The sequence below is a fragment of the Perca flavescens genome, chromosome 15 (assembly GCF_004354835.1).
Source record: "Perca flavescens isolate YP-PL-M2 chromosome 15, PFLA_1.0, whole genome shotgun sequence".
Taxonomy (NCBI): domain Eukaryota; kingdom Metazoa; phylum Chordata; class Actinopteri; order Perciformes; family Percidae; genus Perca; species Perca flavescens.
In genome coordinates, this window is record NC_041345.1 from 9,948,757 (window position 1) to 9,964,198 (window position 15,442).

Sequence of the window (15,442 nt, forward strand, 5' to 3'; positions counted from 1 at the left end):
ATAAGACAGCCACAGTTGCTTAAATTTACACAGAATGATTTATGTAACAGAAGCCACATGTGCAACATTTTCTCATCTTTATATCTCAAGCCTTCACCTGTTTGTTTGTGGTTGCAGAGGAGCAGCTGGAAGACGAAGTCTACTGGAGGATATGAGGTCCAGTTTGAGTACAAAAGTGGCAAACCGGAGGGTAGCAGTAACTCACCATACATGTAACTTTTGGACCAGACACAGAAGACTGTTGCTGCCTAACATTTATAGCTTTGTGTTTAATTATATTACTGGTTAGAGTGAAACAAACAAATGTAATGAGTGCAAATGTTGTTTGTCATCTTTGTTAAACTTTTATATGCTTGACAACATCCAAAACCACAAAACATAGGTTCAACTGTGGTATTTATTTTAGTATTTACTTCAAGACCAAGAACAACTTAGTCATTTATAACTACAGAGTACACGCTGTGCACAAATGTCAACATATACGCACTGTGGGCCAGTCACACTGGTTAAAAAAGAAAATTCATCATTTACTTTCTTCACAGTTTAAAAGTATAGTACACCACCAACCATATTGCTGTATAACACACTTTGGACCGGTTTGAATGGAAATGGTTTGAGTTTCTAAAACCCTTTATGGGTTCAATGGAATACAAAAACTTGTTGCAGTTACACAATGAAAGGAAAATAAAACGTAAGAATGCTAACATTTACTGTGAGTACTGTTATACATCATCTACTTTTTTCAACATGTTTATTTTCTACTTTTTCCTGTGGGTATTATTTATGCACAACCTTTGAAACCAAACAAATGCTTAGTAAATGTAGTGAGTGACCGGTCACATAGTGACTGTTTTGTTCTCATGATGTATTTAGCTGGTGAATGCTATTTGGATTTTGTAAATAGAAAATTATTATCCACAAACTACGCTATCTACAACACTGTATCAATAAAGAAGGATTAAACTTACATCTAATATCACTTTATAGACATACGTACATACAGTAGCGGTATTCATTAGACAAAAATAATATTGTAGTGCAGGTATTGGGTTGGAATGTTTAGCACACACAAGGCCTAGGTAAAAAGCAACGCATAAATGTGATTTGTGCATCCTCAATGGGTTTCTTCTCAAAAGAAAGCTAGTACAATCACACAAAATTATATTTGGATATTAAATAAGTAAAAACAAAAGAAATCCCACTCCAATGAGTAGAAGCTTTAGCTTGGATCAATTCTGTTTTGTGATCATTGTCAGTTAGCAAAAACACTAGCAATAATATTTGGTTCAAAGTATTGTTCCACACTCAACATGCAACACATACATTGCAAAAGGAAAAAGATTGGGAACATGCCACTCAACAACTTGATCTAAACTGATCCGCACACTGAGGTCCTTGTCAATTCATTTTACCATCATCTCCAATTAGCAACTAACCTTAATTGTTAAGATAAGTTCAGTGATGTTACAGAGTCAATAAACCTTGGTTGATGGAAGCTGAGTGTCAGTTGTCAGTGTTTTACAGTACATATTCCAGATCTGACCACCACTCTATCTTAGAAGCAGAAGTGCCAGCACAGGGAACCTATAACTTAGATTTAAATTCTGAATCTGCTAACAGATGACAGATTCAAAATGCCCCCACTGCTAAACTTTTATTTGAGGAACTAATGTTAAACATAGAATGTAGTGCTAGGTTTAGAATTGTATCGGTTATCTGCTTTGTGGCTGGAAGAGCAGACTGTCTTACCAGCAACAGACAAGGTACCCAGGCCCCTCAACTTGGAGTTAGGTGTAATGGAATCAGGCCTGGGCCTGGGATTGTTCTTTGAGGAACTCCTCCAAGACACTGATGATGCTGCAGGCTTCAGGCAGGTCGCTGTGCTCCGCCCTGGCATTCTGCAGCAACACATCCCCATTTCCGCAGCCCTGTAGGAACTGGCAGCAGCGAAACAGGGCGTAGTGACTCATCTCTGCTTGTCGCACGAAACGCTTCAGGCTGTTCATGTCCTGGATGGCCTGCGGAGTGGAGTGGTGGTTGATAGAGAGGAGGAAACAAGTTTTTAAAAAAGGGAAGCAATTTGGATGAACAGTTGCAGCAGAGTAAAAACATTTTTTTACTGTGTATCTGGAGTAGAGAGCTGTTGTCCAACATTTTTCAATCTTGTGGGTTAGTGGGATTTTCTATATATTTGTTTGATAAGTTGTCAAACTTTTTAACTGTTTAATTTCTCTATGAACAAAAACTTATTCCATCTGTATAATTTTAAAGTGCACAAAACACAAAAGTATCCTATACTCAAATTCACATGACAACTTGACAATGACAAAACTGTCATTGAAATTTTAGGACCTGAAAACTTGTTATTTTGTTTACCTTAAGTTTGAAGTTTTCCAGAATCTGTCTGAGCAGGAAAGGATTACAACGCTCTGCAGCATTTAGAAATGCCTGAATCCAGCTGTCACAGAAACGATTACTGACTGGGGGAGAAAACATCTTTATCAGACTTTTAGACAGGACAAAGATACAAAATAATGTTTCCTCATCAAGTGTATGTCATGACTTACCAGTGTTCAAGAGTGTGGGTGGGCTGGTGGAGCAATCTATGATCAGGTCAGAGTGTGTGTCCTCTGAGATAGCCTTACACAGAGAAGCTGTTGTAGTGTCTTGTTGGGACAGACCCTGCAAACTGGCTGCTTTGATGAACCTGGTACAGAGTACAACAGACACTTAACAGCTAACAAACGGAAGGCTAATCTAAAGAATCTGTACTACATGGGAATAAACAACAGAACTGCTACCTGTCTGCAGTCTTGGGATTTAAAGACATGTTAGTGTAGTCTGTCGCCTAACTCACCTGGACACATCAGCCTTTGTCCTCTCATCTGAATTATTGACTTCCACATGTGTGTGATTCAGAGCCTGTATACAGAACATTTAATGGCTGAAATGCATTGTTCTGTGGAAAACTTACAACTTGCACACATGCTTAATTTAAATGTCAAAATAAATCAATTGGATTGCGGTATTTTAATGCATAGGGTAAATGGGCATTTCAATTAACAGTTTCCTGAAAAACACTGATACTTTCTCTCCCTCTTACCAAGGATGCATTATATGCATCCAGATAGTTGTGATGTAACTTACTGAGGCTTGGACCCCTTTGCTATGGCTCAAACCAGTACAATTTGCTAACAATACTCTTCATACCTCACTGTTAAGTTTCACTTTCTATTATGTCATCACAGCAGAGAGAAGCTGTTCACTCTATTTTTTTGGACATACTCTAGAGGTAAAAAATACTCACAGCATGCAGCAAAAAGCTGATGTTGCTTTGGACCAGCTGCACCACCCGATAAATGTGCATCACAGACTCCTCGTACCACTGGCTCAGATAGGGGCGCACCTCTGTCTCAAGGTTCTGCAGCTGACGCACGCACAAATCAATATTGCATTAATAATGTAATGGCAAATATGTCTTCATGACACTGTTATTACATTCCTATTACATACCTCTGGGGTTTGCAGACTGCTATGAAGGCCTTGGACATATTTATCAAGCTCTAATCTAAATGTGCATTGGGTCAAGGAATTGAAACTATTTCCCGTTTCTTGTTACAAAGTTTGTTTTGATTGATTGATTGATTTTATTTCGAATATGTAAAGAACAGCAGACAAGAAATAAAACAAAACAAATAAATAACAACAAATAAGAAGACAATAAATGAATAATAATAACAACTTCTTAACACCACAAAGGAGTGGGAAGAAGTATTCACTTATTTAATCCCACCCCTGTGTGAACACACTTCAGAGATTGGGAACTCTACCTGCTTAACCAAAATCAATTCCAAATTGACATAAATTATTTACAAAAAAAGAGGAACATAAACTAAACTAAAACGAAACCCCAAAAAACACCTATTGAAAATCAACCCCCGTTCTTTCTCCCTGTAACCCGTCAAAACCATGTCCTTATACCCGATTTTTTTTTTTATTTAAATTTTAAACTGCTTTATGTTTGGACATTGCTTTTGTTCCACCTGTAGACAGTTCCATAGCTTTACTCCAGAATCTGAAATGCAGAAACTTTTCCTGGTTGTCTGTAAACTGCTTGTTTTGAAATTGAATGTCCCCCTTAAACTATAACCTCCCTCTCTATCCTGAATATGTTTTGAATGTTTCCCGGTAATAGCATATTTCTAGCCTTGAACATTATTTGCGGCGTTTGATATTTTACAAGATCTAAAAAATGTAATCATTTTGACTGTAAGAATAATGAGTTAGTGTGATACCCAGCGTTGTGAATAATCCTTATTGTTCTTTTTTGGTGAGTAGATATATAATGAACATTTATAGTTGTTTCCCCAGACCTCAGCAAAGTAATTATAATATGGTAAAACTAGGGAACAACAATCCAGGAAAGGACAAGGATTATGTATACATTTAATGTTGGAGGACCTTGCATGATGCTTATAACTAAGGTTGGTTTCATAACAACACTATACAATAGACAACAGTGCAAAGGATATAAGTTCAGTCCTTTTTCAGAGCCGCCCATAAAGCAGATGACGTATCCGTTTCCATCAGCATCAGGCTGTTCAGGAGACCTTTCCTGCTCCAGGAGACAGCAGTAGCAGCCGACTGCCTGCTCTGGAATACTGGGAAGTAAATAATCAACCGATTTGTGTTAAGCAACTTATTTTGTCCACCTCTGAACCTTCATTTGCAGCTTAATTAATATTATTGCTGTGATGGAATAAAATAGACTTCATCCACTATGACACCATTTATAATATGATGTTGAAGCATGTGCTACATCAGTCCAAGAAGAATGAACATGATCTTGTGCTGTTTTGTCATGAAGCCTTAATAGTGTGTCCCTCCTTGTATTTATGTATCATTACAACAAAAAGTTGTGAGGGAATATGTAAAATTGTTACCTTAGTTCCACAGTAGCGATGTTGCCCATGCCTCCCAGCAGGGCACCTTTGCTCAGCCTCCTTGAAATGTAGGTCCGCAGCTCAGGTTCCGCCTCTGATGGCAGGCTGCTGTCAATCAGTGTCAGGCTGTGGGCAGAGAAGAATGTCAGCATGGATATGAGCAGCCAGGGAAGGCAATGAAGAAATTGGAAGCCACGCAAGTCAATGGAGATCAGATGGAGAAAGCTGATGAGCATTAGCCACACAACCAACACAACACACACAACTGAGTCACATAGATGTAACTTGCCAACTCCACTTGAAACGTGGAAGTGGAGACACATTAAGCAGCAGCAGCAGCACAGCAATGACCAATCAGAACAAAATCACAAATGAAAACAGCATTGATTCCATGTTGATTGGATGTCCTGTCTGTTGCAGCCCGTGGATACACCAATGCACAACAGTGAAAGCCAAAGACAAACGACCACTGAGAGCAACGAGAAGGTAGGCGGATGTCTCCTTTGTTACCTAAAGTCATCCTGACTTGTTGTGGAGTCTGTTCGTCTCTGGTTCCACGCCACATTTGCCCCAGAAGCCTCAGATCTAAGACAATTGACAGTGTACTCATCACCTAGTTAGTTTGTAATGTATACATCTGGTTTTACCTTCACGTGTCAGCAGTTTTGGGACTACAGAAACTCATAAGGGCTTTAGGAGTAGGGAAGAATCATAGATTGTATAACAATTAAAGCAATGATACACAAAGAAACACTAATTAAGCACCAGGGAGCTGGTTGTATTATGAAAAAAAAAGAAAGAGTAGAAATAGTGTGATGTCCTGTAGGGTTACAATAGTATTAGAATTAGGGTAACTAAGCTACTGTGAATATATACTCCAACAAAAAAAATAATATAAAACCAAGTATGATATTATGACAATTGCAAAACTGCAAATGTATATTAGTTATATTAGAGAGTGACAGAAGTTGTAACAGAGCTGTCATCTCACAGAGAACAGAAACTAGGAAGGGTAATATGGACCATTACCTTGTGCCTTGATAAAGATAGATGGTGTAGTAGCAGTTCAGCTGAATTTTCTGGCTGTATCCAGCAATTTCCTCGCTGTCAAAGTCATCTCTCTCTTCCACGTCAATTGACTCCTGGAAGGACGAGGTTTGGGAGGTAAACATGATCCTACTGCTGCACGGAGCAAGCTAGCAGCCGGCTAAAATGACAGAAAACAATGACGTATTAATATTGTTTAGCTGTGCTATGTTAGTAGACGGGTGTTATTGACGCTGGGATCTCCGGTTGATATTAAGATTGTAACATCGCATATGTAACTGCGGCAGTAGTGTCAAAGGTTCCAGTTGTCGTTTATGTGCCTTGTACGCATGCGCGGTACTCTGTGTCCAACCATAATAGTGTCCGACTGTGAATACCAGTATCTCTGGTACTGGGCACGTTTCGTTCCTGAAGGTCTTTGGTCTAGCGTTTAGTGTTGTTTATGACGAAGTGTTTGTCTTTAAATTGGCTGTGTAAATATTAGGTTAGTTTTATACTTATCAATTAAATTGTTAGCTTGCAATGGTATGAATTGTGAATCTATGTACCGTTAGCTAACGTTAGCCTAAAGTTAGCTATCGCTAGCTAGTACACATTTGCAATATTGTAGCTAGCTAACGTAAGAGCTGATTGGCTGAAAGAAATATGGTAAAAGTGGTTGTAGCGTGGATTCGAATGTCCGTTTAATAACGTTAGTAGTAAAAGCAAACAAAGGATTATAGTACAACTGAATAGTCCAATATACTTTCCTTAAACCAATATAGTTTTGGACCACCAGATGGCGTGTGTTGTGGGGCTTGTCTATGGGCTTGAGACCAGACCAGACCCGACGCCATTTTCAATATCCCCAGTTGTTCTCTTCTGGTCGGTGTGTTAGCTGGTTTACTTCACTGAAATAACGTTAGTATTACAGAAATCATGGGAAGAAAGAAGAAAAAGCAAATGAAGCCTTGGTGCTGGTATCCTTTTCCATATTTAGCTAGTGTTATAACGTAATCTTGGTCATATCAAGACCTGTGTCTATATTAGACAGCCATATCCTCTGTTTACTAAAGTTAAGCTAACGTTAAGGTTAACTGTATGTTAACATACGCTTCTTAACGTTGTAATAACAACAATAACAGCTGTGTAACGTTAGCACGCTCACAATTATGTTGCCAGCATGTCAGATGATTTTAAACTTGTTGTCGGTGTTGCTTTAGTTGAATGGTCAGTTCTGAAGGAAATACCATGACAGAATATTAAGTCAGGCGTTGTCGGTTTCTGATATCCTGTAATGTGTTGTTAGCAAGCACGGAGTTTTTGAGTAAACAAATGTACGACACGTCCAGCTGTAAAATAGCATTATAATTATCGAGTATTTGAGAAGGGTTTCCTAAATCATAATCTCAGGTACTGCAACAGAGATTTTGATGATGAAAAGATTCTCATTCAGCATCAGAAGGCCAAACATTTCAAGTGCCACATCTGTCATAAAAAGCTGTACACTGGCCCTGGGCTTGCAATTCACTGTATGCAGGTGAGGAAACTTCATAAAATCAAATAAAAGTCGTTTGTATAGGAAAAATACCTCACTTTATCATATGTATCATAGGTACATAAAGAGACCATTGATGGAGTCCCCAATGCAATACCTGGAAGAACTGATATTGAGCTGGAAATATATGGCATGGAGGGTATTCCCGAAAAAGACATGGAAGAGAGAAGAAGAGTGCTAGAACAAAAGAACCAAGGTATTGGCGCCAACATATTTTAAATGAACTTATTGTTATGGTCTATTCTAGAGACTTATTGTGCTCTTCTCTTTTTTCAGAGACTCAAAAGAAAAAGCAGAACCAGGATGACTCTGATGAGTATGATGAAGATGACGAGCCTGGTCCTTCCTTCCAGCAGCCTGCTGCAGGCCAGCCACAGGCAGGTTACATACCCCCTATGACCCAGCCTGGCATGCCCCCTGGCTCTGCTGCTTCAGGGATACCACCAGGCAGCTACTCAGGTAAGAAAACATAAAAAAGGCGACTTCACTGCAACTGCAATCAGCTAACTATAGAGCTTTTCATAAACACACTGTTTTTGTATCATGCTGTTTACAAAGTAAGTCCAACATTTAACGTCAAACCCATTGCTGACATGGTTTACCCTCGTGCTGTATATTCTTTCAATTTTCCCTATCTGCTCTGCTTCAGGCTGTTCTTTTTACAGCTACACATGAGACTATATTCAGACAGATAGATGTTTTTCAAGCACATTGATTGCATTGCATTTTTCTAAAATGTTTCCAAATCTCTTGATAGTCAAAGTTTGATCAAGGTGTAAATAACTATAAATGTGTTTTAATACTGTGATTAAATTAAGAATTCTCCCTTTTATAATATAGCCATAGCCTCACATGTCCTAAAATATTAATTACATGCAATTTAAACTTTAAATTCAGGTATTGTTTATGCCATGTTAAAATAGGATTGTTGATGTTAACAAAAGCATGCTTAATATAAAATACATAAACTGTTTGGGGACATGGTATCCCACTTGAGTTTAATTAATCTCTTTGTTTTAGGAATTCCCCCAATGATGCCAGGTGTGCCACCAATGATGCCAGGAATGCCCCCCGTAATGCCAGGAATGCCTCCAGGGTAAATGTTTATTAATACAGTTTTTAGTTTCCTATTAATCCAGTCCTCATTATATCTTGATATTTTAAAACATGGGGATTTTCCCTCATGTATTTAGGATGATACCAATGGGCGGGATGATGCCTCCAGGTCCAGGGATGCCACCAATGATGCCAGGTGTGCCACCAGGTAATGCGCTGCGTAATTCCTTAATGTGAAATTATTAATTTAAAATTATTTCATAAATGAAAGTTTGTAAATATTGTTGTAACACTGCTGTGGTGAGGCTTTACTTGTTACCTTATGTAATGTACTTGTTCTGCTGGTGTCAGGCATGCCACCTCCTGTGGGCCACCGTCCAGGCATCACACACATGGCTCAGGTTCCCCCTGCTGCAAACATGCTGACTAGACCTGCTGTCCCTGCTGCCACTGTCCCCTCAGGCCAGCCTGATGTAACAAAGCCTCTTTTTCCCATTGCTGGACAGGTAAAATCTTTATGACACCACTTTTTACCACTTTGTTTAACACTTTTCATCTCCCTCAGCACTTTGATGGGGCAGAACAATACCTTCTCCTGTTGAATATGGGATAAAAAAGAGAATTTACCCAGCAATTCTTTTAAATGAAGAATTATTTTATTTACATTTCTATTCTTTACTCTTTTCCTGTGCTGCAGATGGGCAGTCGTGTTGCAAGTACAAATGCAGGCTCATCCAGTGCAGACTCTCAGTCCGCCTCCCCTAAAGCTCTGTTCCCTGTCACGTCACAAGTATGCAGCTTTTTCCCTGCTCTACTCTGACAACGTGCAGCTTTACAAGTGGCATGCACACAATTGTGTATAGTTTGCTTGCTGTGATGTACTTGGGCAGATTAGTTCTATTTGATTTGCCAAAGAAAGAAATTATGAAATCCAACCATGTGTGGGGTAGAAAATACTTTTACTTTTTTTAAATGTACAGCAACATGCCTTTTGTTTGCTTTAGCTACAAATCTGCATTGATAGAATATGACTGAAACATTTGTTTAATCACCTCAACAAAATCAGAAAATGGAGAATTATGCAGATTTGAAAATTGGGCTTCTTATTTCTGAACTGCTATAGGGCACTATAGCACAGCATGCTCTTTTGGATCTGTTTTCTTGCAGACCTGAGGAAATATATTCAACTTTAGTCATACTTTATAGGGTTACTCTCCCACGTGTGAAACAACAGTGTTGTTAACATGTTACAGAGATAACTAAGGGCTTCTTCACACCTGTAGTTCGTTTGCTCTGGTCTGAATCAGTTGATGCGTTTGTAAAACTTGGAGCGTTTCCCCCTTGTTTCGGTTTTGTTTCACACAGAGAAAAATGCGTTGAACCAAAATGCATCAATACAAACCACGCAAAAACCTTCACATTGGTCAGATTTGTCTGGGGCAGGAGCAAGTATGTAAATACAGGAAGACGGTCCTGCGTTCTGGACTGGTGGATATTTTTCGCATTATCATGTCTTTATTAAAATAATTTTCCAGAGATTGTGTTGCGAGCAACGTTGCTACGTCAACTTTGCTCACCGAATCTTCGCTCTGCTCTGCCGGTGTCTGTCTCCCACTTTAGCGGCACCTGGTTTGACCACGGAGATATGAGTAGCATCGAGCTTGACCGCAGTATATTTCTTGGCTGTACTGTGGCTAGGTTGTAATTTCCACTTGAGGCTTTTAGGGTTTGCATTTGAACACAGTCCCCGTACTGTCCAGCTGCCAATATCAAAATGTTGACATGTTCATCTAGGCCGCTTTTAATTAGTTATTAGAGTTAAGTGGCAGTTAGTGACATGCAGACTTTTGTTGCCCTGGTTTTTACCTCTCGAGCTACTGCTCAACCCTTTGATTGGTGGAGGTTGTACCTGCAGCCTGAAAGGAAGACCTGCTTGCACTATTTAACAGTTTTTTTTGATTGCTAAACGACAGTGGTCAACTGAAGCCACATGTGCCAAACTCTAACCACAGTCTGCATTACCAAAAGTCACCTGAGCTCAACAGTTCACATCACCTGCCAAACCACAACACAACTCTTCACGTCTCAAAACAGGCTCAGTGCAGTGAAACACTTTGAACAATCTTCACCGAGACAACACAGAGTAAAAACACAAGCATCAAACACCAATACAGAAATGAGAAACTTTTAATGTTTACAGTTTGAATAATGTAAGTGACTTCACTATATTTATGTTGTCTATAGTAATTTATGTAATTACTGGTAAAAAAAAAAGTTACAAACTAAAGGTACGTAATAGTAACAAGGAATAGTGTGACCAACCCTGCCTCTTACCGTCATCATTCTCTTGCCATGCACCTGCATCATCTATAAATAAAAATAAATGTGGTGTTTCCATTGCTTCCACCTCCATTACTTTCTGAAAAAAAAATAAATGTGGTGTTTCCATTGCTTCCACCTCCATTACTTTCTGAAAAACAGTAAGTCACAGTTGTACTCTAGTAAAGGTAGTGTTTTTTTATAGCTGTGTATGTAACCTCAGACATCTTACCTGGACATATACCTGTTTGACCTCTTCACTGTTTCTCTTGAACGGTACAGTGTATAACCGTTTCATTCTTATTTTGTGTATTTTGAGCTTTCCCTATACACAGTATGTATTCACTAACTAGTCTAAAACAAGACACCTGCTTAGGCTAGCTGAAATTGCAATCAGCAGTGTTTGAAATCTATTCTGTTTTGAATGTGTGGTTAACACTTTTGACAGCAGTGCTTAGCATTTGAACAAAGTGCTGTAAATTTAGTGTTGTGAAGGTTGTGGTTAAAGCCATGTTATAGGTGTATAGAGTTCAAGTAATGAAAAACAAACGAGTTTGGTGCACAACTGCTGCTGTGCAGACTGCGGTCAGAGTTTTTCACATGTGGCTCCAGTTGTGCCCACTGTCATTTAGCAATCGGAAAAAACCCTGTAATGCAGTAAAATACTGCAACTCCTCTGCATGTTTTTCTGTTTAAAAGTTATTTATAGTCAGTGTTTATTGTCAAAGATAAGGCAGTAAAAGACAGGGCTCTTTGTTTTAAAGGACCAAATACAATATTATCTACCATAAAGTATCAGATCTCTTCAGGAAAAGGTTTTAATAATACTGCAATTTAATGTATTTCTAAAATATATAAACACATGAAATAGCTTCCACATATTTAATGTCCCAAGCACTTCTGAAACCAAACCTACTAACTTGTACTACATTGGGAAAATGTAGGTGCAATCATGTTGATTGTCTATTTATTTACTGCTTGGCTTTACTAAGGGGAAAGTGACAAAGTATTATTACTATTTATTTTGGGTGAACTGACACTGTAAAGAAAAGAAAAAGTGGAGATGCAACCATTAATGGAATATTCCAGACCAATCCATCTTAAGCCTGTGTACAAACAGTAGCATTAATGCCAGCTTCAAATTACTACATGTAAACTCAAGAATGGGAGTAACCTCAAAGTATGACTAAAAGTGTGTCCCCTGTGAAATGTAAATGCCTTTCAGCAGAGTCTCTCTAATGTGTTTTCTTCTCTCCCCCCTCTAGAGTCTGCAGTCAGGGTCCCCCCACCCTCCTTCCTCTACCTCCTCTGATCCCTCAAAGCCCACATTCCCGGCCTACACTCAGGCCACCGTAGCTGTGGCCAGCACCAATGCTGGCAGCAGTACGGTCTCCAAACCTCCCTCTACTGTGACCAGTAAGCCTGCCACCCTCACCACCTCCAGTGCAACCAGTAAGTTGATCCACCCTGATGAGGATATCTCACTGGTAAGTAGTCCAGCTGCCCTGTCTTTTATTTATAGTTTTTACAGTAACTAGCTGTTAATCATAGCTTAAGTCATACTCTCTGTTTACATTAAAGACAATAAATGGCTTTTCTTGAATAAAAAAAAAAAAAAAATGTTCTTGTTTATTTCTCCTGGTGGAGCTAGAGAGTTTTAGCATCAAATTATTGCGCCTCGTTTTCTTTCTGTGTCTTGTAGGAAGAGTTGCGCGCTCAGCTGCAGAGGTACCAGCGCAGTATTCTCCGCCCAGGCCAGAACAGTGCTGCTTCCCCGTCAGCGGGTTCTGTGGGTGGCATGATGGCTCCTCAGCAGCCCAGCATGAGGCATTCCATACCTGGTATACCCCGTCTGCCTCTAGTTGAGAAATACTTTACATTTTGTTGGTCTTTTAACCAGAGCTGTCTACTCTAGGACAAGGATCCCTCTGTGTCATTATATAAAAGATTTCTTAATAAATGGTATAACTTACCTTGAATGAAATGTGTGACAGCGGCATGTCTTTAGGGATGGCAATGATGTTGTTTCACCACTTTAGTGCAGATGGAAATATCTCTAACAACTAATGAATGGTTTGAGATTCGTGGTTCCCAATGGATGAATCCTAATGACTTTGCTGATCCCCTGACTTAACCTATAGCGCCATCATCAGGGCAAACTTCAAATTGTCCAATACTTTGGTTAGTGACCAATTACTTGCTAAACTGACATTTACATCAGCCTCAGCCATACTTTGTTTAGTGCTAATTAGAAAATGTTAGCATGCTAAACTAAGATAGTGAACATGGTAAACATAGCTGCTTAGCATCAGCATGTTAGCATGCCGCGGATAACCTTTAGCTTGAAACCCCACTGGGCCTAATGCTGCATTCATGTCGTATCGTAATTACAGGGTTCCCAACTTGTAAATAGTGTTCACGTCAACGTCCACGTTGTAATTATGACTGGGAAAACAAATATAAAAGTGGCTGAAAACCAAACCAGTGTGGACGCCTCCCATCAGCCAAAGTCTGTCGTCAGTGTAATTAAAGAATTTAACGAATACAGTGTTAGCTTGACAATGCACAGTACTTTAATCCTCACACAATTAACTCTAATCATACAACTGTCTTGATGACTGCCATATAGTATTTGCTGTTTTTTGTAATAAAAAGCCAACAAACCCATGTTTTCGCAGGCCAGTACGGTGGTCCTCCCCAGGGGCTGCCAGGCTACATGCCAGGAGGGATGCTTCCGTACGGACAGGCCCCTCCTGTGGTTCCCCCAGGGTACCAGGGAGCCCCTCCACGGCCACCCATGGGTATGAGACCCTCTGTCATGTCTCCTGGAGCCCGCTACTGAAGCCTGCCATCTTCTCTTCAATAGGTTTGGACACTCAACCCTTTTCTAATGTCCTCAGCTGCTAGTAGACAAACCAGTATTGGTATTTTAGTACCACAACGTACTGTTTATTCTACTACTGAGCTATGAGGAAGAGACACTGAATAAACAGCAAACAAAAGAATCACAGAGCGCATGGGAAGTATTTACACTGTACCTAACCAAGACTATGTACTGTTGTTTCAAACCCTCTCTGTTCTGTGGCTTTTTTTTCCTTCTCATGTTTCATTCAGGTTTATAGAAGTATAGTAGATATGGTTCGTAGTGTTGTGAAGGCGCTGGAGTTACATGAGCAGTACCCACCCTTTATCAAGGCAAGTTTTATGTAAATACATTTCTGTTCTAAGCTTAACAGTGAGGCCTTCACAGCACGTAGTGCTGTTGGACTTTGTGTCCCCAACTTTGTTTGGTGAGGGCTTCAGATAACTGTTAATGCATTCATTCTGTTTTATGTGCATAGTTTTAATGGAGAGGTACTCCCATAACCTTAAATAGTTGAAGTACTAAATGAAGTGATATATGTATTGTTGTAAAACTGTATTGTAATAAAATGTGGCAAAAATGTAAGACTCTTCTTTGCGGGATGTTAGTGGGAAAAGAGATGTCACTGCAGGTTTGTACTCCAGTTGAAATATGTTGGTAAATGTTTTCTTTTGGCTAGAAACAATATATTGATTTTTAATTTTTATTGATTCTCTGAACGTGGCAAGTGCATTGTACAGCTGCATAATTCTGGGTCGCTGTAGCGCTAAAACCCAGATTTCTCTTCTCCCTGTAGCGATGCCATGGGGGACTGGCTGAGGCCCTGTCTCAGTGTAGCCCTGTTTCAGCCTGAGGCAAGTCTCACCATTTTCTGTCTTCTCATTCATTACCAGGGGCCCTCACAGCTTACACGCTGTTGGATCTCAATGTCCCCAAACTTGCAGCAAGTTTGGTGAAGGCCCTTGTTTGTGTTGTTGCGTTTAGGCACCATTTTCTTCAGGCATGTAAATTATGTTCTTGATTGTTAACCTCTAATGTGTCATTGAACCTGTATCCTCCATTCTTGGTTGGTGAGAGCATCAGGAAGCTCAGTTTTCATTTAATAACTTTATACTGAAAGTATGGAGCTTTTAAATGAAACCGTATTCCTTAAGAAGCTTTTTATAATAACTAGTCCTACAGTCAACAGCAATTTACTGCCTAAAATATTAAAGCTTGGTCAAAAGTCTGTCACAAACAGCCATAAATACATTAAATGTTTGTTGGGAGGTTTGTGATGAACAAATGCCTTTTCATATGAATGTGAAAATTTCTTTACTACTTAATCCTGTTTGTTTCATCAGCTGTCCTCACTTGATCATTTGAGTTTAACTACTTACATGAAGGCGAATCCCTACGAGTAACAGGTTAGTTAAAGCTGTAAGTACCACTGCTGTAATTTTAACTTCCATTAACCTGTGTTTTGTGTGCTCACACAATTAGATGTTATCGCTGTCACCTTTTTTTATTTTTAAAACAAAATGAGCCCATAATAATTAAGCATTCTACATTTATAGCAGCCAATCATTCAATATGATTGAAGAATAATTTGGGGCAGAAAACATGAGTGTGCAACACATTTCTTTCCACTAGTTCCTCTTAAAATGATGGTTCGGAGTAATTTCACCCTAGGGTCCT

At 39.3% G+C, this 15,442-nt stretch overlaps 2 protein-coding genes across 8 annotated transcripts; one reads left to right on the forward strand and one right to left on the reverse strand.

Annotated features, from left to right (window-relative positions):
• Positions 1-379: 379 nt before the first annotated feature.
• Positions 380-7,025, reverse strand: c15h17orf75 (chromosome 15 C17orf75 homolog). 2 transcript variants are annotated; one of them, XM_028598786.1, is made up of 10 exons: positions 5,973-7,025; positions 5,454-5,528; positions 4,944-5,069; positions 4,533-4,661; positions 3,514-3,574; positions 3,308-3,427; positions 2,858-2,922; positions 2,568-2,707; positions 2,377-2,480; positions 380-2,018 (listed from the first exon to the last, which is right to left on the reverse strand). In XM_028598786.1, the coding sequence occupies exons 1-10, from the start codon at positions 6,113-6,115 to the stop codon at positions 1,803-1,805; spliced, it is 1,179 nt and encodes a 392-aa protein (XP_028454587.1). In that variant the 5' UTR covers positions 6,116-7,025; the 3' UTR covers positions 380-1,802. The 2 variants fall into 2 exon arrangements, with proteins under 2 accessions (XP_028454587.1, XP_028454588.1); XM_028598787.1 differs by lacking the exon at positions 5,454-5,528.
• Positions 5,947-15,442, forward strand: LOC114569023 (BUB3-interacting and GLEBS motif-containing protein ZNF207). Of its 6 annotated transcripts, none has more exons than XM_028598783.1 (12): positions 5,947-6,107; positions 6,755-6,949; positions 7,383-7,509; positions 7,585-7,723; positions 7,804-7,986; positions 8,548-8,623; positions 8,721-8,791; positions 8,935-9,089; positions 9,281-9,373; positions 12,168-12,389; positions 12,605-12,743; positions 13,581-13,866. In XM_028598783.1, the coding sequence occupies exons 2-12, from the start codon at positions 6,909-6,911 to the stop codon at positions 13,742-13,744; spliced, it is 1,410 nt and encodes a 469-aa protein (XP_028454584.1). In that variant the 5' UTR covers positions 5,947-6,107; positions 6,755-6,908; the 3' UTR covers positions 13,745-13,866. The 6 variants fall into 6 exon arrangements, with proteins under 6 accessions (XP_028454584.1, XP_028454582.1, XP_028454581.1 ...); XM_028598781.1 differs by lacking the exon at positions 5,947-6,107 and adding an exon at positions 14,017-15,442 and having other exon boundaries at positions 6,221-6,949; positions 13,581-13,768; XM_028598780.1 differs by lacking the exon at positions 5,947-6,107 and adding an exon at positions 6,221-6,474.

Coding starts and splice junctions, on each gene's coding strand:
- c15h17orf75 (XM_028598786.1), bottom strand. CDS start 6,115: ATGTTTACCTCCCAAACCTCGTCCTTCCAGGAGTCAATTGACGTGGAA. Junction 2,923..3,307: donor TCAGCTTTTTGCTGCATGCT/GTGAGTATTTTT, acceptor TTCTGTATACAG/GCTCTGAATCACACACATGT. Junction 2,481..2,567: donor ACCCACACTCTTGAACACTG/GTAAGTCATGAC, acceptor TTTCTCCCCCAG/TCAGTAATCGTTTCTGTGAC.
- LOC114569023 (XM_028598783.1), top strand. CDS start 6,909: ATGGGAAGAAAGAAGAAAAAGCAAATGAAGCCTTGGTGCTG. Junction 8,792..8,934: donor GATGCCAGGTGTGCCACCAG/GTAATGCGCTGC, acceptor TGCTGGTGTCAG/GCATGCCACCTCCTGTGGGC. Junction 9,374..12,167: donor TGTTCCCTGTCACGTCACAA/GTATGCAGCTTT, acceptor TCCCCCCTCTAG/AGTCTGCAGTCAGGGTCCCC.